Below are 26300 nucleotides of genomic sequence, written 5' to 3' on the forward strand. Positions count from 1 at the left end.
CTCAAACTTGAGCAGGCATCGGAGTCACCTTGAGTCCAGATTACTGGGCCTCACCCTCAAGATCTTGTTTCTGATTCAGCAGGTCTTGGACAGGATCCAAGAATTTGCATTTCTAAAATGTTTCCAGGTATTCTATAGGATCCTTCTTTAGTTCTCTTGGTCTCAACTGCAGCAGTAAATTTCAGCTACTAGGCTTTAGCCATGCTTGGGGTCCAAAATAGTATTGGAGCTGGTCTGAAGTTGTGGGGAGTGAGGGAGGGGAACTGGAGTTAGAAATGCTGGAAGAATGGTAGTAGAAAATCATTGTTTGCAACCACTAATGAAATAATTGCTTCAGGCTGATCATCAATGACTGATAAAACTATTAGGTGAAAGGTTGATGAGGATTTTATCTATGATGGATCAGGTTGCCAGCTTATGAACATCACTAAAAGTGAGACAACTAGACGTAATGTGCTCCTGATTTGATGCAATTGGATGTACAAAACACTTCCCAAGAGACCTTTTTTTTTTTTAAAGATTTTATTTATTTATTTGACAGAGATAGAGACAGCCAGCGAGAGAGGGAACACAAGCAGGGGGAGTGGGAGAGGAAGAAGCAGGCTCATAGCAGAGGAGCCTGTTGTGGGGCTCGATCCCATAACGCCAGGATCACGCCCTGAGCCGAAGGCGGACGCTTAACCGCTGTGCCACCCAGGCGCCCCCCCAAGAAACCTTTATGCCAAAAAAATAAACTTGAATCTAGTGAAAGATCTAGATCTACCGAGCTACAGAAAAATGGGTGGTAGAGGAACACGTTAAATGACAGCACAAGAATACAATTAACCAAACCCAAATTGTGGGAAATTCTACAAATGACCTAGTTTCTTCTATAAATTTCGTGTCCTGGAGAGAAGGGGTACTTTTTTAGATTTACGAATACATGAGAGACTATCAATTAAGTATATGGTCATGTTTGGATCTTGATTCAAACAAACCTAATGTAAGAAGACGTTTTTTGAGACTGTTGGGGAAAAAACTAAACACAAACTGGGTTTTATATTAAGGATTTTTTAAAAAATTATTGGGTATGGATTTTTTTTAATGAACTTTATTTTGGAGTTGTTTTAAGATTTTATTTATTTATTTATCTATTTATTTATTTATTTTTAAAGATTTTATTTATTTATTTGAGAGAGAGAGAGAGAGAGAGAGAGATAGAACATGAGCCAGAGGGAGGGGTAGAGGGAGGGAAAGGGAGAAGCAGACTCCCCTCTGAGCAGGGAGCTGGATGCTGGCTTGATCCAGGACCCTGTGATCATGAACTGAGCCTAGGGCAGACACTTAACTAACTGAGCCACTTCAGGCGCCCATTTATTTACTTATTTTTTAGATGTAATCTCTATGCCTCAATCTGGGGCTCAAATTCATGACCTCAAGATCAAGAATCACATGCTTCACTGACTGAGCCAGTCAGGAGCCCCTAGAATGGTTTTAGATTTACAGAAAAATTACAGATTTTCCATTTACCCCAAACAGAGTTTCCCCATTTCTTAAAAAGATTTATTTATTTATTTATTTATTTATTTATTTATTTATTTATTTATTTATTTATTTATTTTTTATAGAAAGGGTGGGGGGAGAGGAGAGGTAGAAGGAGAAGGAGAGAGAGAATCCCAAGCAGCCCCATGCCCAGAGCAGACTCTGACACAGGGCTCAGTCCCACAACCCTGAGGTCATGACCTGGGCCAAAATCAGGAGTCAGATGCTCAACTAACTGAGCCACCCTGGCACCCCAAATACTTTATGTTTAAGTAATCTCTCTCTATGCCCAATGTGGGGCTCAAACCCACAACCCCAAGATCAAGAGTCACCCGCTCCACTGACTGAGCTGGCCAGCCACCCCCCATTTTTTCTTAAAGATTTTATTTATTTATTTATTTGAGAGAGAGAGAAAGAGGGCACAAGCCCGGGGGGTGGGGACAGGGAGAGGCAGAGAGAGAAGCAGACTCCCCACTGTGCAGGGAGGCAGATGTGGGGCTCGTTTCCAGGACTCTGGGATCATGACCTGAGCTGCAGGAGACGCTTAACTGACTGAACCACCCAGGTGCACCTTTTTTTTTGTTTATTTTTTTGTTAAGTATATTGCATGGTAGAGTACAAAGCTCCCAAAGAGGGAGGGGACCTAAGAGGGTTGCATTTGCCCCCCATTTTTTAAAAAAGTTTATTTATTTAAGTAATCTCTACATCCAAAGTGGGGCTTAAACCCACAACCCTGAGATCAAGAGTCACATGCTCTTCGGACTGAGCCAGCCAGGCACCGCCCTCCCTTTTTTTTTTTTTTTTCCCGCCCTCCCATTTTTTTAAAGTAAGCTCTACGCCTGATATGGGGCTTGAACTCAGGACCCTGAGATCAAGAATCACATGCTCAACCTACTGAGCCAGCCAGGTGCCCCAGTTCCCCTGTTTTTAACATCTAACACTAACACGGTACATGTGTTAGAATTAATGAACCCACGTGCCTGGATGAAAGCCTGCTTGAGATTCTCTCTCTCTTCCTCTGCCCCTCCCACTACTTGTGTGCACACGTACCTGCATGTATGTGTGTGTTTGTGTGCGTACTCGAGCTCCTAAGGTTTGCTTTTAAAAACTCTAGGAAGAGGTACCTGAGTGGCTCAGTTGATTAAGCATCTGCCGTCAACTCAGGTCATGATCCCAGGGTCCTGGAATTGAGCCCCACATCGGCCTCCCTACTCCGCAGAGAGTCTGCTTCTCCCTCTCACTCTCCGTCTCTTCTCTCCCTCTCTCACTCACTCTCTCTCTCTCACACACACATTAGTAAATAAATAAAATAAAAATAAAAAGTCTAGGAAAACACAAAAAAATGGGACAATAGAAAACAATTAGCTAAGATAATCATTGAAGTAGAGTGATAGATACACTGGGGATTCATTATACTTTTCTCTCTGCTTTTGTTTAAAATATTTAATAATAGGGGCGCCTGGGTGGCTTAGCCGTTAAGTGTTTGCCTTTGGCTCAGGTCATGATCCCAGGGTCCTGGGATAGAGCCCCGCCTTGGGCTCCCTGCTTGGTGGGAAGCCTGCTTCTCCCTCTCACACTCTCCTTGCTTGTGTTCCCTCTCTCGATGTCTCTCTCTGTCAAATAAATAAATAAAATCTTAAAAAAATTTTTTTAAATAAAATATTTAATAATAAAAAGTTTTTTAGGGGCAGCTGAGTCGATTAAGCACCCAACTCTTTTTTTTTTTTTGAAGATTTTATTTATTTGACAGAGAGAGACAGCCAGTGAGAGAGGGAATACAAGTGGGGGGAGTGGGAGAGGAAGAAGCAGGCTCCCAGCGGAGGAGCCTGATGCGGGGCTCCATCCCAAGACTCTGGGATCACACCCTGAGCCTAAGGCAGACACTTAAAGACTGAGCCACCCAGGTGCCCCAGGCATCCAACTCTTTTTTTTTTTTTTAAGATTTTATTTATTTATTTGACAGAGAGAGAGACAGCCAGCGAGAGAGGGAACACAAGCAGGGGGAGTGGGAGAGGAAGAAGCAGGCTCATAGCAGAGGAGCCTGATGTGGGGCTCGATCCCACAACGCCGGGATCACGCCCTGAGCCGAAGGCAGATGCTTAACCGCTGTGCCACCCAGGCCCCAGGCGCCCCCGAGGCATCCAACTCTTGATCTCAGCTCAGGTCTTGACCTCAGGGTCGTGAGTTCAAGCTCCATGTTGGGCTCCATACCCAGTGTGGAGCCTACTTAAAAAAAAATAAATTAAAAAAAAAAAGAACCAGAAAAGCATCACTTGCCAGGCTGTAAAAAGGGTCAAAAAGAGAAACACAGACAGCTGGATATGGGGCATTCAAACAAATGTACTCTCACTTACATATATTTCCTTTGTCAGCTGACGAGGGCCCTTACTCACACATGGAACTCTCCCTTTCAGGGCCATCCCTAGGTGAAATTTTGAAGAGGACAACTTTTTTCTTTCACATGTTTAGACCCATCTGCCGTTTCAGAAACCCCGAACTCACTGCTGTCTTCCGACCTAAGTTTGCTTTTGGGGAAAAAGTCTGACCATTTGAAAGCCCCTCTGTGACTGAACACTGAAGTTCGATCTCTCCCAGGGATTTACCTTTCTGCTTCCTCTTCACTTGAGCAAGGCGTGGCACCATTTCTGACTCAGGAATTTCAGGCCAGCGTGTTTGGCAGGCACAGGAGCCATCCGCAGCGTCCCTGGCATCACGCCTGCAGGCGGTTTTCCTCCGAGCACTGAAGGAGTGGCCTCCCTGCTTTCTCTAAGGTGATGGGGAGCACAGTCTGCAGCCTGCCCGTTCTGCAAGTGGCATTTCCCCACTCCCCTCTCGAACCAGTAGTTCAGAAAGAATGGATCCTTGGTCACAGGGCAGCAAGACTACCTTGATTCCATGGCTCACCTTGGTTCCTTCTTGGCCCTTACGTCCTCTTCCCTGAACGGGGAGGATAGGAGGAGAAGGTCCTAAGTGACAAAGCTATAGCAGCCGCTTCCTCAGACTGATGGAAATTGCCATCAAGGGATTCTGTTCCTATGGGCAGATGGTTTTTTGTTTGTTTGTTTGTTTGTTTTAGAGAGAGGGGGTGGAGGAGGGGCAGAGGGAGAGAGAGAATGTCAAGCAGACTCCATGCCCAGTGTGCGCCCACCGTGGAGCTTGGGACTGGATCTCATGACCCTGAGATCATGACCTGAGCCGGTAATCAAGAGTCAGACGTTTAACTGACTGTGCCACCCAGGCACCCTGGGCAAATGGTTTTTATTTCCAGCTTTGTCTGTGTCTTCTCTCTATCCCTGACCTCCTTTGGGCAGTCCTGGATCATAAGAGGCAGAGTGGGCAGATACTTACTTCACCCAAGCAGGGAGATGCCGGGGTCCAGCCTAGCTCCGTCCATGATAAGGGGCTGCTGCTGGCCCTTCCTCTCCCCCGGGGTCCCTTCTTACTCCCGTGGGGTAGATCATAGCTGGTTCTGGTTCTGTTCTGAGGACAGGAACTCCTGGGACAGCTGCTCCTGCATTATGTCAAATACATTTCCTGTTGATTTGATTAGTTCCCTTCGAAGCATTGCATTTATGAAAGGAAGGGAGATTTTGCAAGCATGTATTTGCAGGCAGCCAACCTCTTTCAGTCACACACACACATACACACACATGCACACACACACACACTTTCTCCCCATCCACCCACAAAGTGTCAGTCACATTTGGAGTTTGCACAAATGCACACCCTCCCTCATACATCACAATGCACACCCTCTCACCCACCTACACATTTCTTCCCCAGAATCACACCTGCTCACATACCCTTAAAGCACGTTCCTATACCATGCTGAGAAAGAGAGAGAGATAGGTAAGAATGCCTTGCTAGGGCTCAGGAAGGCAAGTATTCTATGTGGGAGCTAGAAAGTCAGAAGACCAGGACCCCACAGTCCCCCCTTACCCTGCAAATAGAAATACTAAGAATTGAGAAGGATTCAAAAGCAGGGGTAGAGAAAGAGACTCAGGGCTCCTGGCCCCACCAGGAAAGCGTGCTGCCCCAAGGCAGCAGTGATGTGCCTGAGGCCTGCAGCTGAGATAAGAATTTGTCTAGGCTGTGGGTGCCAAGGCCGTGGTATCCACGACTCGTCCAAGAAGCCCATTTTGACTGGTAGCTGAGGGCCATCCTCAGGTTGGGATTCCCTGTCAGAGTTCGGGATGATGGAGGAAATGAGGGGAGAAAAGGAAGTGGAAGGTTGGGTTTGGGCTCTGGGTTCAACATCCTCTGGGAGAGAGTCTTTCCAATGTCAACCAGAGTCAATAGGAGGAGGCTTTCTTTCACTGGAAACTTGAAGTCCCCTGGAGAGGGGAGAGGTGTGGACAGGTGCCCCAGTGCAGAGCTGGATCAGCCACTTTGCCGCAGTAGCACGAGCCTGGCGAACCTGGCTTCAGCCCCAGACTGCTGTCTGCTTGCCCTGATCCAACTCAGCCCAAACTCAGAAGCTGTGGATTCTGGAACGGAACAAGTCTTTTCTTTCTTTTTTTTTTTTTAAAGATTTTATTTATTTGACAGAGATAGACAGCCAGCGAGAGAGGGAACACAAGCAGGGGGAGTGGGAGAGGAAGAAGCAGGCTCCCAGCAGAGGAGCCTGATGTGGGGCTCGATCCCAGAACGCTGGGATCACGCCCTGAGCCAAAGGCAGACGCTTAATGACTGAGCTACCCAGGTGCCCCTGGAACGGAACAAGTCTTTTCCTTTAAGAAAGGGTCCTGGAGCCCACCCACAGCACCCAAGAAAACTGGCAGAGTGCCCGGCTAAACCGAGACTTCAGGCGCGGGCCATCCAAGTCTGACAGCCCTTCTGGAGTCTCTCCCCGTGTTGCCACCTGAGGGCGCCTGGAGCTGGGTCTGAGGGTGCCGCCGGCACTGCTGTTGTTGTTATCATTAGTATAATTAATAAGCAAGCACTGATGGGGCCAAGTGGAGGAAGAGGCAGGGCCCTGCCGCTCAGGAGAATCCCTGGAAAGATCCAGTGAGGCTGTGGGGAACAGGGGGCTGAGTAGCTTGTTCCTTCTCCTTACCCAGGACTTTGGGAAGGGCCCTCTGGAGTAGGCTCCAGGGGACAGGTAGAGAGGCAAGGGCCAGGGGAGGGACACACTTGGTAGGCTGCATTGGGAACCTGCTCTGCATTTGCCTGACAGGATGTCTTTGGGCACAGCCACCCCTGTGATTACTGGTTGTGGGGCAGGCCAAGCTCTGAGGCAATTATTCATTAACAGGTATCTGTTTATTTATGGAACACCTACTGTGTGCAAGGTGGTCTACTAATAATAGCTAAGGTTTTATTGGATACTGTGAGGACACAGCCAACTTTCACACCATGTCCTAGGGGACTGGGGAGGGGGTAGAAGCAGAGGAAGCAACTAGGAAGAATGACAACCCCGAAAGATATGGCCCATGGGGCTTTGGCCTGTGTAGTGTGGCAGTGGGATGTCATATATAAAACCCGAGGATTACCAAAAAGATCTTGGAAAACTCGAGACCCGAGGCCCAAGATCCTGGAGATAAAGGGGTGAGAAATGGAGCACGAAGATGGGAAATTTGGGTGAAAGGCTTGAGAAAGAGGCAGGAAGGGGTGTTAATAGGTCCTGTGAGGGGAGCCTTGAGTCACGATTTTGGGGACCCTGACGGTTGGGAATTTAGGGGACCGAGATGCTCTATGTCTTGAGACGGGGGACGGGATTCTGGCATCAGAGCCTGGACAAAAGTTGGGGTGCGGTAGAGGCTCTAGCGAGGTTTGACACCAGGATCTGGAGTGCTGGGTTTGAAAGGATGCTGGAGAGTGTTTAGGGAAAGGAGGGGCGTGGCTGGGTGCGCCACCAGGGCACCCGGCCGATCCTCGGGTCGGCCCTGGGGAAGCTGGTCCTGGGTGCCGCCGCGGTCGGGGAGGCCGGCGGGCGGGGGCCGGGCGGGCAGGCGGCTGCCCGGTAGGCGCTCGGAGCGAGCCGCCCGAGGCTCCGCGGGGGGGCGGTACGAGCTCAGGCTTGCGGGCGGGCGGGCTGGGGAGGAGGCGGCGGCTCGGAGAAGAACATGAATCAGCTGCGGCGGCGGCGGCGGCGGCGGCGGCGACGGCTGTGGAAGGAGCGCGGTGGCCCAGCAGCGGCCCCGGGGACCCCGCGCTGCTGACGGCGGCGGCCGCGACTCGCAGCGGGCGCGGGTCTCGGAGGCGCGGGCCCCAGCGCCGCCCCCGGGCCGGCCCCCGCCCCTCCCGCCGCCCTCCTCTCTCGTCCCTCCTCCTCCGTCCCTCCTCCCTCCTCCCTTGTCGCTCGCGGGCCGGGCCCGGCATGGTGCGGCGTCGCCGCCGATGGCGCTGAGGCGGAGCATGGGGCTGCCGGGGCTCCCGCCGCTGCCGCTGCCGCCGCCGCTGCCGCCGCTGCTGCTGGCGGGTCTGGCTGCTCTGCTGCTCGCGGAGCCCGCGGCCGCAGGTAGGGGTTGATCGGAACGCGGGTGGCTGCGGAGGGGCGCGGCCGGGTGGGCGCCCAGGGGCCGCAGCGGAGCGAGCCCCGGGCCTGGGCGGGCGGGAGACTTGGGTGGGGGGGACCTAAGCTGGGAGGCCGACGCTTGGGGGCTGGGGGAGGGGGCCCAGCGCAGCGTCCGCTGCCGGTTCTCGGGCCGGGGCCCCACCCCCAACTTTCTCGCGTCCGGGGCTCTTCTGGCGGGGTGGAAGGTAAAGGAGTGGGGCTGTGGGCTGAGTGGTCGGGGAAGGGGGGGTGTTTGGATTTTCCCGCCTCGACGTGTCTAGTTGTTTGCTCTCCCCTCCCAGTCCTGGGGACCCCATTCTGCCCGCCCTACACACGAAAGTCCCACTCTGAAATCACAGGGGCTGGACTGAGCACCCGAGAGGCACACCTACACCATTTAGGTACCTGGGCTCTGAGGGTGCCCAGTCACAGAAAACCTCTGGACATAGTCTAGTTCCTGTGCCCACTCAGAGCTTCCTGAAACGGGGAATGCTGGAGAGGATGGGCTGGAGCCAAGTTGCTGGTCTTTGTGGGGGTTAGCCTTGTGTTCCCACATGGCCACTGAGGCATTTGCCGGTTGTAGGAGTGCTTCTTGCAGCACCCTGCCTCTCCAAGTTCCCACAACACCCCTCTGAGACTGTTGGGTGTGTATGGGGAGTGAGGTTATCCCTCCTTGCCCTGTGACTGGCCCTGTGTCACAGGCTAAAGCAGCAAGCCACAGAGCTGGCACCTTGTTTTGAGCCTGCACTCCCTGCTATGTGAGATTCTCAGGGAAGGGAAAGAGTGACAAGTATTTGCAAGGTGGAAGGTGTGTATCTCAGGATCAGAGAGCCCAGGAATTTGCCTAGAGTCACACAGCAAAGGGCAGGAAGAAGCAAGACTGGATTAAGCTATGTGGATAGTTCACCTGCCCCTCTGCTTAAAAACATGCCAGGAGACCAGGAGGGGTGTGTGTGTGTGTGTGTGTGTGTGTGTGTGTATGCATGCAGAGGGTAGTGTTCTGCAAGGTGGCTCCTGTTGGTGTGACAGTGGCGAAGGGGTCTTGGGCTCCCTGTTCAGGGCCCCTCCCCTCCCTTTTACCTCCTACCTCCCCAGCACCCGCCCCTGCACACATTCAGGTATTAATAGAGCGGGTGGCTGCCAGGAAGGCTGCCATGTGTTTGATCTGACGTGGTTCTGCAGCCATATGTTCTCCACTTCAGGGGAGCACCCCCTCCTTCTCTTCCTCAGCCTCCTTCCATTTGCTGGGGTGGGGTGCAGGGGTTGCCAGCAGCAGTGTGAAGTCTGGCCAGACACCTTGGGCAGGCAGAGAGCTGGCCGCCTGTTGAACTACATGGGTACAGCAGTCATTACCAGGGCCCAAGCTGTATGAGAGGGCCCCACCTTTTTAGCCTGGCTTGCCTGCCTTTTGGTGGTTGGGCTTGAACTTAACGTCGCCTAGTTGGGAGGTATGGGGAAGAGGTCATTTCTTTAGAGCTGGGGGTAACTTGGCAGGGGCAGAAATGGTGCCTGGGGAACTTGTCATTTTCCTTCCCCCAGCCAAGGACCAGGCCATCTTCCCTCCCACTCTGTCCAACCTCTGTTTTCTTGAACATTAGATGAAGATAAGCCCTCTGACCCTGAAACTAGGTTCTGGAAGAGGATGGGGGATATTTCCAGAGACAGGGTCCCTGTCAAGCGGGCTGACACCTTCTCCTTCCCACCTCTCAGGCCTGAAGCTCATGGGAGCCCCGGTGAAGCTGACAGTCTCGCAGGGGCAGCCGGTGAAGCTCAACTGCAGTGTGGAGGGAATGGAGGAGCCCGAGATACAGTGGGTGAAGGATGGGGCTGTGGTCCAGAGTGTGGATCAGGTGTACATCCCAGTCAGTGAGCAGCACTGGATTGGCTTCCTCAGGTGCAGGACCGTGGGGGAGGGTGTGGCATGCCATCCTGGGGGCAGGCTGTGCTTTTTCCCTGGGCTTGGGAGCTGGGGGCAATGCTGATGCCCAGAGGTCTGGGTTTTTTTATTCGGCAACCTATGGAAACGTCCAGAAGTTGGGGCAGGCTGAACCCACTGAGTCTGCCCGGCATAGCTGTGCCCCCCTTGACCCTGGGAGGTGAGCTTGGTATCCTGTTTCCACAGCCTGAAGTCAGTGGAGCGCTCTGATGCAGGCCGGTACTGGTGCCAGGTGGAGGATGGGGGTGAAATGGAGACTTCTCAGCCAGTGTGGCTCACGGTAGAAGGTGAGGAAGCAGAGACACGGGTGGGCATGTTGGCCTGGAGCAGGTGCTGTCTGCTAGTGACCACACCTCTGCAGAAGAAAGCTCAGTGGAAGCTGATTTGCCCCATTGCCCTCTGGGGCCTGACTGCGCCAGGCTCCAGGCCCACCCCAGACATCGGAAGACCCTACTCATTGGCCTACTCTGGGTATTTCACAGCCAAGGGGGCAATAAGGACCTACGATCTATGGGGTGCAGTCAGTTTCAGTTGTCTGAGCAACAAGCCCAAGCACCCATCTGGGGCTGGACCCTGTTCTGCCAAGTGGCCAGGCCAGGAGGAGGAGGGATGGGGGAGGGGAGGAAGGATCCACAGCTGCGGGAGCTCAGAGCTGTTCAGCCCAGGAAAACAAAGTGACTAAGAAAGTAACAAAGGGCCCTGAACGGGATCTGGGGCCTGCCAGCAGAACTCTGCTAAAGCTTCCGCCCACTCCTCCTCCCTTTCTGACCCTCCCCCAGCTCCCCACCCTGTGCCTCCTCCCCTGCTCCAGAAGGGCTGTCAGAGCAGGTCTGGGAAGAGGGAATCTACCATGCCCAAGGGGGGCAGCATAAAGGATACTCGTAAGGTGCCCAGAGAAGAGAAGCTCCCCCCTCAAGCTATGTTCTGCAGTTGACCCAATCCTAAGGGCCTGTAGGACCTTCTGCGTAGAGGGCTGCAAATGGTAGCGAACTTGTGGTTTGGGTAGTTGGAAACTGGGAGGTGGCAAGGCTCATTCCCCAACCCCCTTTCTCCCTAGGTGTGCCATTTTTCACTGTGGAGCCAAAAGATCTGGCAGTGCCACCCAATGCCCCTTTCCAACTGTCTTGTGAGGCCGTGGGTCCCCCTGAGCCTGTTACCATTGTGTGGTGGAGAGGAGGCACGAAGGTTGGGGGTCCCGCTCCCTCTCCTTCTGTTTTAAATGTAACAGGTGAGCAGCCTCAGGAGGGGGCTTTGAGTAGGGGTGGTGAGGCTGGCAGCGTGCAGATCTGTGCAAATCACCAGGTATGCTATTGTGAGTGTACAGAGCACACCCCGGTGCCTGGGTAGTGAGCTGCACCATTACCAAGCTTGTTAGTCAGGTGTGCAAGGCTGGCCAGGTGAGCTGATGGGCGGTGCTCCTGCTGGGTGTGCTTGAGGCCGCTGGAGCCTCTTTCCATCTTTCACAGTAGTCCAGGCTATGCACAGCTGGCCCTGGGAGAGGAGTCGTGTGAAACCAGGGGCACCCATTTCCCCCACCCCTCCCAAGGGAAGGAGCCAGGAACCAGCCCACGCAGAGCTAGGAGGAGTGTCTGGCAGACTTGCCTAGAAGACGAGAGTCTAGGGCTGCAGAGTGGGGAATGGCAGGGAGAAGGAAGGGGGGGGGTGCAGCACAAAGAAACAGGAGCCTCCTCTCCTAATGGCCCTTTCCAGAAATTTCTAGACATTTTCTCAAACAACTATATTTATCCAATCTTCCACATAGAGAGACCCAAAGCAGCAACGCCTGCACACCCACCTGGATCCCAAGATCCTCAGGCACATAACGAGGCTTGTGAGGCTCACTTCTCTGTGAAATAAAGCTAATGTTCCTGGTCGAGGCTTGAACTGACCAAAGAAGTTGGGACTCTGAGCTTGATCTCACATACTGGACAGTGGCAGGGATAGGTTCTGACGTGCCACGTCCCCCAGCAATATGAATCTTGAGAAGAGGTGGGCTGCCGGGCCTGTTCAGGAGGTGCTGGGTTGGAGCCGAGTAGAGGGAGTGTTTGGTTCAGTTCTCTCCAGATGTGCGTGGTTGGGACCCTCCAGCAGCCGGCCTGATAATTAGCGCTCACTCAACTCCTACCCCACACACCACACTGTGCTAGGCACCACGGGGGATTGAGGGAATACAAAAGAAATAGAAGCCGTCAGTCCAGCCCCCAAGGAATTAGTGTAATTGGGAGACAAGACACCTGCATAAGGAGCTGAGAACTATTGCAAGGCAAAGAATCTGCAAATCAACAATGATGCCGCTTGGAGCAAACAGAGAAGGGCTCTGGAATGTATAATGGAGGAGTGAGAAGGGAGGCAGCCTTGTGCTGTCTGTGGGAGGTGGGATTGAGGCAGGGGAAGTAGTATAACCTTTCTCAAGCGCTTACTGTGTGCTACGCGCTTTATGTGTGGTCCATCATTTGGTTTGAACAATTCTCCCAATTTGGGAGATGAGAAGACAGAGCCCCAGGACTGAGGTTTATAGCCAGGCTCGTTAGACTCCGAAGTCCTTGGTCGTTCCGACATATCCAGTTCTAGCCCCTTCCTCTGGCCGGAGGGACTTCTAGGATATTCAGATCCAGAGCTTGCATAAACCCCCTTCCCCGGTCCCAGGCTGAATGGGAGTTGCTGCTTGGGGGGCGCTGACTGAGGTTTTCTGGCGTCAGGGGTGACCCAGAGCACCGTGTTCTCCTGCGAAGCTCACAACCTTAAAGGCCTGGCCTCTTCTCGCCCAGCCACTGTTCGCCTTCAAGGTAGGAGGACTGGCAGGAGGGAGGGAGGGTGAGGAGGCAGGGGCGTTTCAGCAAGCTGTCCAGCAGCGGATGAAGTTACTTTGATTTGGTGTTCCAGCTTCCCGTGGCCCTGCTGGGATGTGAGGGATGAAGGGTTAATTGGCAGAGCTCCATCCCTAGTGAGAGCACCTGAGACCCTGCCATGGCTGAGATGAGAATAGAAACCTGACGTCACAGCAGATTTCCCATCACGAAGCAGAGTCCTTGGGAGGGAGGGAGGGAGAGAGGGAGCCAGCAGGAGATGGTCAAGGCTCACGCCTAGCCTTGCTTCTGCCTGTCCCTGTGGAGGGAACGGGGCTGGGGAAAACAGCCTAGCAGGATGATAGTGGAGATCCAAAGGGCTGGTGTGCACAAAGGGAGGAGGATGGAAGGGAGGGAGCCAGTGTGGGGGAATGGGTTGTGGCTGCAGGGACTGCCTCTCTTTTGTCTCTCCCAAGGCCAAGGTACTGTTCCCCCGCCCCCCCCCCCACTATCTTATCCTATTCCTTGGTCAGATAGGGCCCCTGATTCAGAGAGAAGCGACCTTTCCCCGCAGCCCCCCTGCAGCCGACACACACTCCCTGGTATGAGCAGCTCTCCCCTACTGGCTTCTTGGCTTGTATCTTACTGTGGTCCTGGGAGTGCTGAGTAGCTATCCTCTGGTTGGGGGCAGCTCCAGACCTTAGAGAGGGACTCGAGGCTTGACTCCCATGCTTTCTGCTTCCTCCTATCCTTCTCGGGCACTGAATTCCAGGGCACTGACTCTCACTCCCTGTCCACAGCACTGCCTGCAGCCCCCTTCAACATCACAGTGACAAAGCTCTCCAGCAGCAATGCTAGTGTGGCCTGGACACCAGGTGCTGATGGCCGGGCCCTGCTCCAATCCTGTACGGTCCAGGTAGGGAGAGGGAGGACAGGCTGTCCTGGCCATGTTCGTCCTGTGGCTTCGTCGGTGGCACGTTGTTCACGGTGGTATCACATGTCCCTACACTTGTCCATGGGTCTTGGTCTCCAGCTCTCTCCAGGTGTTGCTCTCTTACCAGGAACAGCGCAGCCTGCTCCTTATCACAGGGTGCTGTGGCCACCAAGTGAGTTGGCAAATTGGCTCAAACCCGAACATTCTTCAGGCTGGGAAGCAGATCACTAGAGCAGATTCGGGACGCCTGGAGGAGTTTTTCTTCTGTCGGCAAAACCCCAAACCTTTGATTTAGCTGATACCTGCACCCTCGTGCCCTACCCCCTAACTCATGCCAAAGAGAACAAGGGGATTGGAAGGGGTTTAAGCCCCGGAGAGTGGAAAACCTGGGTAAGGTGGAGGCAATGCAGCCTTGTTTATTTTCATCTGTTTACTCAGAGGTATTTAATGAGCACCTTTGAAACTGTTCTAGGCAGTTCCCCTAGGCAGGAGAGGCCCCTCCTCTGGGCTATACCCTTTAGAGGACCCCACTCTGGCCTTCTTTTGGCTGCACCTGTTGCTCCTGGGCAAGGAGTCAGTAGAGACAAGGGGATCTGCCCATCTAGATCCTGAGGACACCCCCTCCCCTTCCCCCAACTGCCACACTACGCCACGTTCTAGATACTTAGGACCTCCTCCCTTCTGGCCCCCAGTCTGCTGCTAGGACCTGTGTGGGCCTCTTCCCTGGTCCCTCCTCGGGAGGGCATGGTCTGCGCACCTCAAGCCCAGAGGGCAGCCATTGTGGGGAACTGGTACGCAGGCAGCATTGTCCATACCATGCCTTTGAAAGACCCTTGGCTCACAGGCTGGCTTTTCTTGTGCCACCACATTCTGACTTGGGAATCCAAGCCATCAGAGGATTATAAATGCAGACCTGACCTTCCAGGTTGCTTTGAAGCTTTATTTTTCAATATACCGTCGTAGGAGATATTTTATGTAGTAATTTGCTAGCTGATTTATAACATTTAAATATTTAGCCGTACGATACGTGGATCTCCATATGTACTCTTGTCCTGGGCTGCCTAAATGTAAGGTGAAGGCCTGGTTCACGGTACCCCTAGGTTCCCAGTTATTCTGCCCTTGAGAAACTGAGCCTTTGCACTGGCGTGTAATTACAATAAATGGTAACTCTTCTGAGTTATGTACAAAGCACGAAAGGGAATGAGTTTTCCGCAGTAGTTGGGAAAGTCTTTGACAGAAAAAACTGGTATTTGCACTGAGTTTTAAAGGATGAGTTGGACTTCTCTAGGAAGAGCAGGTCATTCCAAGCAAGGGAGCAGCATTTTGCAAAGGCATGGAGGCGTGGAACCTGGTGTTATTAAAGTGGGGGCAGGTGGGAGGGGGTGGGTTGCAAGTGTTTGCTGATAGGCTTAGAGGAGGCATTAATTCAAGATCCCCCCCCTCCTCGGGCCCCTGCTCCCACCCATGCCTATCCCATCTTCTGTCTCCCTCCTCTCCATCATTACTTTGCCGCTTTTCTGTAGGTGACACAGGCGCCAGGAGGCTGGGAGGTCCTGGCTGTCGTGGTCCCCGTGCCACCTTTTACCTGCCTGCTCCGGGACCTGGCACCTGCCACCAACTACAGCCTCAGGGTGCGCTGTGCCAACGCCTTGGGTCCTTCTCCATATGCTGACTGGGTGCCTTTTCGAACGAAGGGCCTCGGTAAGGGACTTACACAGCAGAGCGGCCAGGCTGCCCTGAGTGGGGACCAGGTGATGTTGGCTCCAGTTCTGAATGAAGTTGCTTGAGAGAGAGGTTACCTGAAAGGGAGGTTCCTGCCTCATTCAGCAAACACCAGAGTATCTGCTGCATACCTATGAACTAGATAAATCCAGCCCCTTCTCTTGCAGCTTTAGTTCTAGGGGGTGGAACAGACGTGCAAATTAGAAAAGATCAGATAGTATGGTGAGGAAGAGTGCCTCCAGGGTGGTCCAGGTATACTGCCATAAAGAGACTGAGGTTTGAATGATAAGGAACAAGCCACCCTGGGGTGAGGGGAAATCATTGCAGGAGAGGGGGCACAGCAAGTGCAAAGATCCTGTGGCAGGAACTTTCTTGGCGTTCTCTTAGCAATCGAGGAGACGCTGGTGGGGTTATGCGGGGGAGGGATGAGGACTGCTGCAGAGGCAGTAACCAACAGCAGCACTGTACCTAGCAGGGTGCTGTGGGTCCTGCCATTGCTCACTCCGCCTCCACAGAACTATAGGTGAGAGCAGTGGGAACTGAGAGGCAAGCTCTGACCCCCACCTGTAGCTACCTGAGCTGTGTAGATCTTGGGAGTTGGTTCCAAAGGCTAGCATGGGATAGTGATAGTGGGAAGGGCAGGGCTCTTAGCAGCCTTCTCTCTTTGGGTACAGCCCCAGCCAGCGCTCCCCAGAACCTCCATGCCATCCGCACAGATTCAGGCCTCATCCTGGAGTGGGAAGAAGTGATCCCCGAGGGCGCTTTGGAAGGCCCCCTGGGACCCTATAAATTGTCCTGGGTTCAAGACAACGGAACCCAGGTAAGGGGCACCCGGGTAAGGGGGGACAAGCCTCTACTCTCCAGGTGTACCAGAGTCAGTTCTCAGGACTCTTAAGGCTTTAGAGCTTCCCAATGGCTTTCCTTGGTCGGCCTGGGGACTTTGGTGGGCTGGGCCTCCCACCACCCCAGAGAGTCCACTTTGCCCCACCTTCCCCTGCAGGCTTCCCTCCTTATTGGATTTTTTCCTGTTAGAATTGCATCCGGCGGCCATGGCCACTTCATTTGTGAAGCAGGAAGCACATTCCTGAACAAACTGGGGGAGAGCACAGATAAGGCTGTCTTATCCCCAGCCTTGTTCCCTCCCATCCCCCACCCCTGCCTGCTGGAACTGAGCCCTGTCTGTGTTCAGGGGAGGCCTCTGCAGCCTGGAGAAAGAATGTGATGACTCCCAGCAGGTTGTGTTCCTGAGGTCCCTGAACCCACAGTGTCCTTTGCCTCCTGGGTTCCTAGCTAGTCCTTTTTCTGCGTTCAGGCCCCAGCTGGAGGCCTTTTCCTCAGACTCACTCAAATGTGGGATGGGGGCTTTTCCTGGATGCAGGGTGAGCTGACAGTGGAGGGGACCAGAGCCAACTTGACAGGCTGGGACCCCCAGAAGGACCTGACTGTGCGTGTGTGCATCTCCAATGCAGTTGGCTGTGGGCCCTGGAGTCAGCCGCTGGTGGTCTCTTCTCATGACCATGCAGGTGAGGCCTGTAGGGGAAGGGCAGAGGGGATCAAGCCTTTCACGGGTGACCTAGATTGGTGGAATGAGCTTGGCAGCAGCTTTGCTCCTAATAGACCCAAAGATTCAGCAGTTGAGGCTGGGGTTGGTATTTGAACTGTATGTCATTCTCCTCCCCCTCCCCCAGAACTAGCATAGAAATCCTGGGTCGAGTTGTAGATTCCAGCAGCCAGGGTCTGTCACTGACAGGGTAGGACCTCTTGGGGCTTCGTTTGGAGCTTTTTTCTACTTGGGACCTTTACTGACTTAAGAGGACCTCTTGTCCAGGCCAGATGGCCATCATTGGAAAGTTCTAAAGGGACTCCTTGATGTCAGCCTCACTCATGCCACTGCCTCTGTCTCCCATAGGCCAGCAGGGCCCTCCCCACAGCCGTACATCCTGGGTCCCTGTAGTCCTGGGTGTGCTGACAGCCCTGGTGACGGCTGCGGCCTTGGCCCTCATCCTTCTTCGAAAGAGGCGGAAGGAGACACGGTTCGGGTAAGAGGGTAAGGACATGGAGGGAGAGGTAGGTGGTGACCAAAGATCTTGGAGCTGACGCCAAGTCCTGGGTTTCGCCTTAGGCAAGCCTTTGACAGTGTCATGGCCCGGGGGGAGCCGGCCGTTCACTTCCGGGCAGCCCGGTCCTTCAATCGGGAGCGGCCTGAGCGCATCGAGGCCACACGTGAGTGTGGGGAATCATGGGAAAAAATGGACTGTCTTCGTGCCCCTATCCGTGTTGTTCTTGCCAGCTCATTGATCTGGCCAGTGTGTCTGAACATTGATGAGTCCTGAGCGCACAGCAGTAGAAAAGACACGCAGACCTACCCTTGTGCAGCTTGCCGTCCCAGCTGTGGGAGAGCCAGACTAAGCTCACGTCTGCTCTGAGGGCGCAGCCTGGGGGTGCGGGTCGGGAGCCCGAGGGGCCCCTCTTCTGTCTCACCACCCTTCTCCCCACAGTGGACAGCTTGGGCATCAGCGATGAACTCAAGGACAAATTGGAGGATGTGCTCATCCCTGAGCAGCAGTTCACCCTGGGCCGGATGTTGGGCAAAGGTGTGTGGGGCTGCGTGGGTGATGCAGGGGACAAGCAAGGGGATTAGCAGGAGTGGAGTTTGTCTTTCATTCCTCCCAGCACTTTGGGGGTGTGGGTTTGGGGCAGCTCCTGTGAACAGGGTATGCTTGTAGACTCCTGTGTTTGGGATGTTTGAGGAAATGCGGCTGGGGATGAGGAGGGCTGAGGAGCACCCCCGGCATACTTCCTTTGGCTGCAGACAGGGGAGCCTCCTGCAATGGCCCCAGAGTCTAGTGATTTGTGTCCCTGTGCAGGGTCACCTTGGAGGAAAGGGGGCGAGAGGGTGGTAGGGCAAGCAGCCTCACCATAATTTGGATCGGTTCCTAGGAGAGTTCGGTTCAGTGCGGGAGGCTCAGCTGAAGCAAGAGGATGGCTCCTTTGTGAAAGTGGCTGTCAAGATGCTGAAAGGTGAGTGGAGAATAGTAGACATGGGGTGAGGAGTGACAGGGGTGACTGATCCGGAAGTTGGCTCTGCTGCGCCCCTAGACTTTCCAAGAAGAGTTAGTCAGCCCTAACTAGGATGCCGCCTGTGCCACGTGAATAATTCAAAAGCATAAACCCACACACATTTGCGCCCTAGCCTTTTCTTTCTGTTGTCAGCAGTGACTGTCCTCTGGGCTCATTCAGGGTGACTAAAGCCTTGGTTGCTTGAGCTTCCGGACTGTCCAAACCAAAGGGAAGACCAGTAGCAAGTGGAGAGATGGCTGGAGCCCCACTCCATGGGGGTTTCTTCTGCTCATACTGTTTCCTGAGCCCTCTGAGAAGCCCAGGAAGGACGAGGCCTAGGAGTCTTGGATCAGAGTTGGGGGCACATCCCCGTTATCCCCTCCCTCTTGTCCTTTTCTTCCAGCTGACATCATTGCTTCAAGCGACATTGAAGAGTTCCTCAGGGAAGCAGCTTGCATGAAGGAATTTGACCACCCACATGTGGCCAAGCTTGTTGGTGAGCTCCTTCTTGGGGGGAGGCAGATAGACAATAGGGGTAAAAGTGTGCTCCCCCAAGGTGGGAGGACAGCCTGTAGGAGAGAAGTTTGGGCTTAGCTGGTGAGTAAGCAGATAGGAAAATAGCAAGGCGGGTCCTGGATGAAATCTGATCCTACTCCAGGTAAGGAGTTCAGTGTGCAGGCCCTGTACCAAAGGTCTGCGCTTGAAGACTGCTCATGGGAGCAGAGGAGAAGGAGGGGACAAGCAAAAGCTCCAGAGATCCGGGGGCAGCCAGATTGGAGGTAGTCACCGGTAGGTAGGCCAGTGTGGACTTACGGGGAGGGAGGTAGCAGAGCTGGGGCTAGAGATAGGACCTAGCAGGTGGGGGACTCATGCAGACACTTAAGCCTTCTCTTGACTGTTACGTGCCCTGCTCCTGATTCCCTTGTCCCCAGGGGTGAGCCTCCGCAGCAGGGCCAAAGGCCGTCTCCCCATCCCCATGGTCATCTTGCCCTTCATGAAGCACGGGGACCTGCACGCCTTCCTGCTCGCCTCCCGGATTGGGGAGAATCCCTTTGTGAGTGCCTGGGGTGGAATAGCCAGGAGTTCAAAAGGGACAAAGACCCTGGGAGAGAGTTTGGATTGGTGGGCAGGGCCGATCAAGCTGTTTGGGAAGGGGCAGGCTGGGTTTGACCCTTTTTGCGTTAGAAGGCTTCCTTCTCCCTCACAAAGCCCTGCCAGGAATTTTAGGTGGGACAAGGGCCCATTCTGGGGGCTCCACACTGGGAGTATCTTGACTCTTGGACACTCTCTCAGATCTGCCAAAGCTTCTTTGCCTTGGGAAGCCCCTCCCGACCCCCTCCTTTCAGTAATCCCAAGGACAGTCTTTAGGCTTTCTGGCCAGGGAACCCCATTCATCGTGCCCTGGCTGGGTGGGCAGATCCAGCCTGAGCTTGCCCTGTCTGCCCACCAGAACTTGCCCCTGCAGACCCTGGTCCGGTTCATGGTGGACATTGCCTGTGGCATGGAGTACCTGAGCTCCCGGAACTTCATCCACCGAGACCTGGCTGCTCGGAATTGCATGTTAGTAAATTCTGGAACCGGGGGTGGGGGGGGGGCGGAGGACGGAGCCGCTTGTGACAGGAGGACTAGCTAATGGTCAGGACTAGCTAACTCTCACCTGGGACAGTATGTGCTGTGCGTGGGGACAGCTGGGGAGCAAAGATGCCCTGGTTTCCGTAAGGCTGACTCCATCCTTCATCACCCCTCACAGGCTGGCAGAAGACATGACGGTGTGTGTAGCTGACTTCGGGCTCTCCCGGAAGGTCTATAGCGGGGACTACTATCGCCAGGGCTGTGCCTCCAAATTGCCTGTCAAGTGGCTGGCCCTGGAAAGCCTGGCTGACAACCTGTACACTGTGCACAGTGACGTGGTGAGCGGGGTGGCACAGTGAGGCTTGGTGGCAACGCAAGCAGTATGGCCTCGGGTGTGGGTGGCCCTTTAGAATCCTCAAGGACCTAGCTGGGTCTCTTCTTTGGGCTTTGGCTGCCCCTTTATGAGGCCCCCGAGCCCTAAGATGTGCTTGCCTTAGGGTTCTGCCCAGCTCAGGAAACCTAGTGACATTTCCCCTCCAACTTTCCTTCTGTCCCAGTGGGCCTTCGGGGTGACCATGTGGGAGATCATGACTCGTGGGCAGACGCCATATGCTGGCATTGAGAATGCTGAGATTTACAACTACCTCATCGGCGGGAACCGCCTGAAACAGCCTCCGGAGTGTATAGAGGACATGTGAGTGCCCTGGGAAGGGGATCTGGGGAGGAAAGAGGAATTTGGGGCTTCAGGTGCTGGCTGCCACCACAGCTGCTGGTGCAGTGGGAGCTCAGAACCTCAACTGGACCTTTTGTTTTTTGGTGGAAATGTCCTTGTCATTAGAGGGAAGACCAGCCTCTGCCCCAAGCTGCCTCTTCATCGGCCTCCTCCCTGTTTTCTTTCTCTCCCCCTTTCCCATCCTGTATTTTTGTTCCACCGTTTCTTACGCTCTATTTTCTCTAGTTTCCAGGAAGAACCAGGAACCCCGAGGGCAGAAGGTACAGGGTTGAGCAACAGTGCACGATTCTGTCACCTTCTCCCCACCCACCCCCGCTCTGTCTCAGTCCCCAGCTAGTCTAAGAAAACCTAGGCCGAGCCCTCCCTCCCCCTCAGAGAGGGCTGCACCAGGGCAAGAAAAAACTGCTGCTTTATCACATTCCTCGCTAGACAAGGAGGGGGCGTGGGGGAGCGGGAGGTTGGCCTCTTGAGGGAGTGGAGAGACCTAAGATCCTGGGGAGAAGGGGACTGCCTTCTTTCCTTTCTGAAAGACGGGAGCCTTTGAGAGTAGGGTAGGGTGGGAATACACCCACAGCACCGGGGAGTGTTGTGAACCCCTCGTGACTGGAAGACAGGGTTACTAGCATTAGCTGGGTCCTTTACAGGCACTCTTTCAGGTAATCCCCCTCTAACCCTTTAAGGAAAATATCATTATCGCTATTTTGTAGATGAGAAACTAAGATTAAAGAGGTTGGGTAACATGGCCAAGTTCACACAGCTATTCAGTAGATGGGTTGGGATGTGAACGTAGATTCCTGTGATTTCAGAATAGGTGCCTCTGAAGTGTGACACCAAATGTAATTTGTCCATTCTCGTGTTAACATTTCCCACCCTGTGCAAGCCAGCGTTTCCCTGGGACCCTGGAGGACCTTTTCACTAGTACCAGGGGGAGGGAGTCCACAGTGATCCGGGGAAGGAATCTGCTCCCTAGATGCTGTTGTGGGGTTGGACCAGAGGGCCAAGAACAGGGACAGGCAGAGGAAGGCCCGGCCTGAATGGTGGGGTCGTCTTGCTCTGGGGCAGTGGGTTTGAAGTGCCCTGATCCCGGACAGTGGGTGAGAGGGAGATCTGAGGGCGCAAGCCAGGCCTTAGCCCTCCTGCTCATTCAGCACAGCTCGGGGCATGGCAGGGCCGGGAGCTCAGGTCTCCCCTCTGGCTGCAGCCTGCCTGGGCATCTGGAGCTGCAGAGGTTCTGCTGGGCATCGGGGACCAGGCCCCGGCTTAGTTTCCTCCCAGGCCGGAGCTAGTGTTGTCAATAGGGCGGGTGCTGGCCTCCTACCAGCCAGCCTGATGGACAGGCGCCAGTTGGCTCCTAGCACAGCCTTGACAATGTAGTCCAGCCTGGCCACATACCCATGGCCCCGGACCATTTCCATGGCCTCTTCGATGTCTGGCACCATTCCTCCCATCACTGGGGGCCCCTGTCAGGAGGGCCAGTGTGCGAGGCTGTGTTTGGGGCTTCTGTTGTGGGCGCAAGAGAGTCAGGCATTTGCTCTGACTGCATCTGGTCTCAACCCCCTTCCATTAGCTCTTCCCCCCCCACCCCTTAAGTCTGAGGCATTCCCTGGGAACAGGAATAAGACCTCAGGGAATCTGTAAGGCTCCTGAAAGTGTATGTAAAGTGTTCCTTCCCCGGGGGCGGGGGAGGGGGGGGAGAGAGCTGGAAGCTTTTCTAGATTCAAAGGTGTCCATGAACAATGAAGATTTAAGTCCGCCTGAGTGGGTGAGGATTTAGGACAAAGGGCGGCTATTCAAATCCTTCCCATTAAAATAACACTGACTCGCACTGTGTTCTGCAAGACAAAAACACTCCTAGTGCCCCCTGCCAGCTTGGCCTAGGACGACGCTGGAGCCAGCCAGCTCCGACACTTATACCTGTGTGACCTTGGTCAAGGTTCTTGACTTCTCTGGGCCTCGGTTTCTGCCTTGTAAAATAGGGATCATTTCTTTCACAGGGTTGTGGTGAGAATTAAACAATAAATGTAAAATACTTAGCAGAGGGCCTGATACACAGTAAGTCGTACATATGGGTGTGTTACAGAAAAGTTTTCCAAATCCTGGTTCCGTCTGGTTAAGAGGCCTCCGCTTCCCCCTGTGCTTCCTCACTGCCTTCCCTCCCCCTTCTCTCTGCCCAGCTATGAGCTTATGTACCAGTGCTGGAGCGCCGACCCCAAGCAGCGCCCGAGCTTCACATGCCTGCGGATGGAGCTGGAGAGCATCCTGGGCCACCTCTCCGTGCTGTCCACCAGCCAGGACCCCTTGTACATCAACCTGGAAAGAGCTGAGGAGCCCGCTGAGGGAGGCCCCCTGGAGCTGCCTGGCGGGGACCAGGCCGGCAGCGGGGCCGGGGCTGGCAGCGGTGCGGGGGCAGTGGGGGGCACCCCCAGTGACTATCGGTACATCCTCAGCCCTGGGGGGCTAGCTGAGCGGCCCAGGCAGGAGGAGCAGCAGCCAGAAAGCCCGGTCAGTGAGGCCCAGAGGCTGCTGCTGCTGCGGCAAGGGCCACTGCCCCACAGTAGCTGTTAGCCCACAGGCCGAGGGCGTCCGGGGCCACGCTGCTGGCTGATGGAGGCCCGGCTGACCCCAGTCCAGGCAGCACGGCGCGGAGGCTCCTGTGGTAGTCCTCCCAAGCCGCGCTGGGAGCGGGGACTGACCAAATGGCCCAATCCCAGTTCTTCCTGCGGCCACTCTGGCCTGCCTGGCATCGGTTCAGGCCTTGGCTGGGTGGAGGTGGGCCAGGCCTGGTTGCCTAAACCCAGGCAGCTGGCAGGAGGGGGTGGTTATGTTTCCATGGTTCCCATGGGTGTGGAGAGGAGTTGGGGGAGGGTAGATCCAGCCCCATGGGCCCCTACTCTCTGGCTGAGGTGTCCTGCTGCTTTAGTGCATGCACTGAGGGGTCTCTGACCCAGGGGGCCTAGTCCTGCCCATGCGTGGGGTTTTGGTGCCCAGGTTTGCCCCTCCTCACCAAGAGATGCCCTTGTATTATTCCCCTTTAGGTCAGAGTTGGCAAGGGGTTGATACAGTCAGGTCCCAAGTGCTATGGTAGGAGGCAGTGGGGCACTCTAAGGTCTGAATCCTCGTCCCCTTCCCGATGACCTACCCTGCCTAGGCCAGGAGTCAAGTGCAGCTGACCAGGTCCCAGGAAGGCATGCTGGATTACTGCAGGCTACCATTAGCCCAGCCTCTAAAGGCAGTGCACCCAGCCTGGCAAGAGGAAGGGGTGCTGTAGGCCCTGCCCAGGAATGCGTGAGGCCAGAGAGGAGTCCAGGAGCCCCTCTTTACGCCCTCCCACAGTCTGTCTGAGCATGCTACCAAATCCCAAAATATCCTAAGACTAACAAAGGCAGCTGTGTCTGAGCTCATCCTTCCACGCAGCGTCCCTTAGTCCCAATTTTCCCTCTCACTGGAGACCCTCTTCTGTCCCGTGTCTCCAGAGACAGAGAAAATAGGCCTGATGGCCGGTGTGGGTGAGGGGGAGTTACTGGAGCCTGGACCCCAGCCCTGGCTAGGGGAGCCCACCCTCCCCCAGATCGCATGGGGCAGGCCCCTGCTGTTAGGGATATTTCCAAGCCGTTAGAAGCTGTTTAAAAACAAATAAAATTGAGAACTAAAGACCCAAGGCTTTGTCTCTTAACTGTTTACTTTTTTCCAGACCGCAAAAATGAAGCATCTCTGCATAGAGAAAAATCTGGAAAGATATATGCCAAAATGTTAACAGCTGTTATCTTTACGTGATGTGAGTTAAAGGGACTTGTTTTCCTTTGTGCCTTCCAAGTTTTCTGCATGGAGCACAAAACGCTTTTGTAATTAGAGAAGACCCCAAAGAATGTTATCACATTAAAGATAATACGTTATTGTAGACAATTAGGAAAATGTAGAAAATCATTTTTAAAAGTGTCAAATACCTATATTCCTACCACCTAGAGAGAGCCGCTCATGACCTTTTTGAAAATGTAAATGTTTTTAAAAAGTTCTTTATCTCGGAACAAGGACAAAGACTGCTTTGGCTGTCTCCTACCCCTCCATCAGACTTTCCTTCTATCATTGGGTGTGGAGACTTTGTTCTCACCTTTACACCATTGCTGGGGAAACTCTGGGAAGAAAGGGGCAAAGAGAAAATGTATGCCTCTTACGCATTAGAAATGAGAACATGAAGTTTGCTTCCGAGTATTTCCACCTGAAATTTTTAGTTTAGGAGCTTTTTTAAATTTATTTTTTAAGATTTTATCTATTTGGGAGAGAGAGCCCAAGCAGGGGGAGTGGTAGGCAGAGAGAGAGGGAGAAGCAGGCTCCCTGCTGAGCAGGGAGCCTGATGTGGGGCTGGATCCCAGGACCCCAGGATTATGACCTGAGCCGAAGACAAGACGCTTAACCGACTGAGCCACCCAGGCACCCCATAGTTTAGAAGCTTTGAGAGCAGGCTCATGGGAACATGTAGCAGGAGGCACAAGAACTGGGCCCTTCTCTGTGCACAGGGGTGTGGGAAGACAGGGAGGGACTCAGGTATTGCCCTGCTGGCTAAGGGCAATGGAATGGGGCGGGTGCTTCTGAAACCAAATATCCTGAAAAACCTGGTGCTGGTGGATCCCACGTGGATCGTGGATCGTGAGACCTGAATTCACTTCCAGGGAAGTGGCTTTCGAATGTTTCCTGCTGTGATAAGCTTTAACTGCAGGTAGTGATTACTTGAGAGGTAATGTTTGGGAATTATTGATTGGGAAGAGCTTTACCCTTAAATAATTGTCTACCATTAATGGGCTCCTATTATGTGCCAGGCACTGCACCAAGCACATTTAATACAGAGAGCATTCCTACAAGATGGGAATACAATTATCCTCTGCTAGGACAGAAATGAAGGGTAAGTAACTTGTCCAAGGCTACGTAGCTAACGGATGGTCAATTCAGGCTTGAAACCCACTAAGTCAGAGAGCAGAGCCTGTGCTCTTTCAACCCCCAGCATTCCAGAGAGCACCCTGAAGCAGCTGTGTCAAGATCATGTTATCTTTTGGGTGAATGCATGTCAGTAGCAAGCACCTTTTAAAACGTACGGGAGGCACCTGGGTGGCTCAGTCGGTTAAGCGTCCAACTCTTGATTTCAACTCAGGTCTTGATGTCAGGGGTATAAGTTCAAGCCCTGCACTGGGCTGCACGCTGGGCATGGAGCCTAATTAAAAAAAAAAAAAAAAAAAGGTACAGAAGTTCTCATATGAGTGTGTGTGTGTGTGTGTGTGTGTATGAGAGAGAGACAAAGTAATTAAATGGGAGTTACCTACCAGTAATTAAATCTGTGTAAATACTTAGCTCAGTCTCTTTTCCCCAAGCATCTTGGCTCCCCCGTGGTCAAGGGGTTTGAGGTAGGTGATAATAGCAGAGTTTTTGAAAACCGTTTTTGGAAGTATGGGACACATCTCAAAAAAATATACCGATCAGAAGTGCACAGCCCTTAAGAATTTTCACAAACAGATCCAAATACCCAGCAACCAAATCAAGAGACAATATTA

General features: G+C 53.7%; 1 protein-coding gene across 1 annotated transcript; it reads left to right on the forward strand.

Moving 5' to 3' along the window:
- Positions 1-7817: 7817 nt before the first annotated feature.
- On the forward strand, positions 7818-24418 carry TYRO3 (TYRO3 protein tyrosine kinase). The gene is made up of 19 exons (XM_045771152.2): positions 7818-7981; positions 9728-9911; positions 10140-10240; positions 11011-11181; positions 12653-12739; positions 13540-13655; positions 15197-15374; positions 16070-16215; positions 16774-16918; positions 17305-17434; positions 17518-17618; positions 17894-17989; positions 18336-18416; positions 18859-18951; positions 19388-19509; positions 19906-20015; positions 20206-20365; positions 20585-20721; positions 22935-24418. Exons 1-19 carry the CDS (start codon positions 7861-7863, stop codon positions 23323-23325), a joined length of 2670 nt encoding a protein of 889 aa, XP_045627108.2. The 5' UTR covers positions 7818-7860; the 3' UTR covers positions 23326-24418.
- Positions 24419-26300: the final 1882 nt, after the last annotated feature.

Source organism: Ursus americanus, chromosome 36 (assembly GCF_024610735.1).
Source record: "Ursus americanus isolate L20-20 chromosome 36, mUrsAme1.1.p, whole genome shotgun sequence".
Classification (NCBI taxonomy): Eukaryota; Metazoa; Chordata; class Mammalia; order Carnivora; family Ursidae; genus Ursus; species Ursus americanus.

What these genes read in the sequence shown, in the direction of transcription:
- TYRO3 (XM_045771152.2), top strand. Translation starts at nt 7,861, where the DNA reads ATGGCGCTGAGGCGGAGCATGGGGCTGCCGGGGCTCCCGCCGCTGCCG. An exon ending in TTCAAGACAACGGAACCCAG is followed by an intron (nt 16,216 to 16,773) that starts GTAAGGGGCACC and finishes TCCTGGATGCAG; the next exon opens with GGTGAGCTGACAGTGGAGGG. An exon ending in CTGGCTGCTCGGAATTGCAT is followed by an intron (nt 20,016 to 20,205) that starts GTTAGTAAATTC and finishes CACCCCTCACAG; the next exon opens with GCTGGCAGAAGACATGACGG.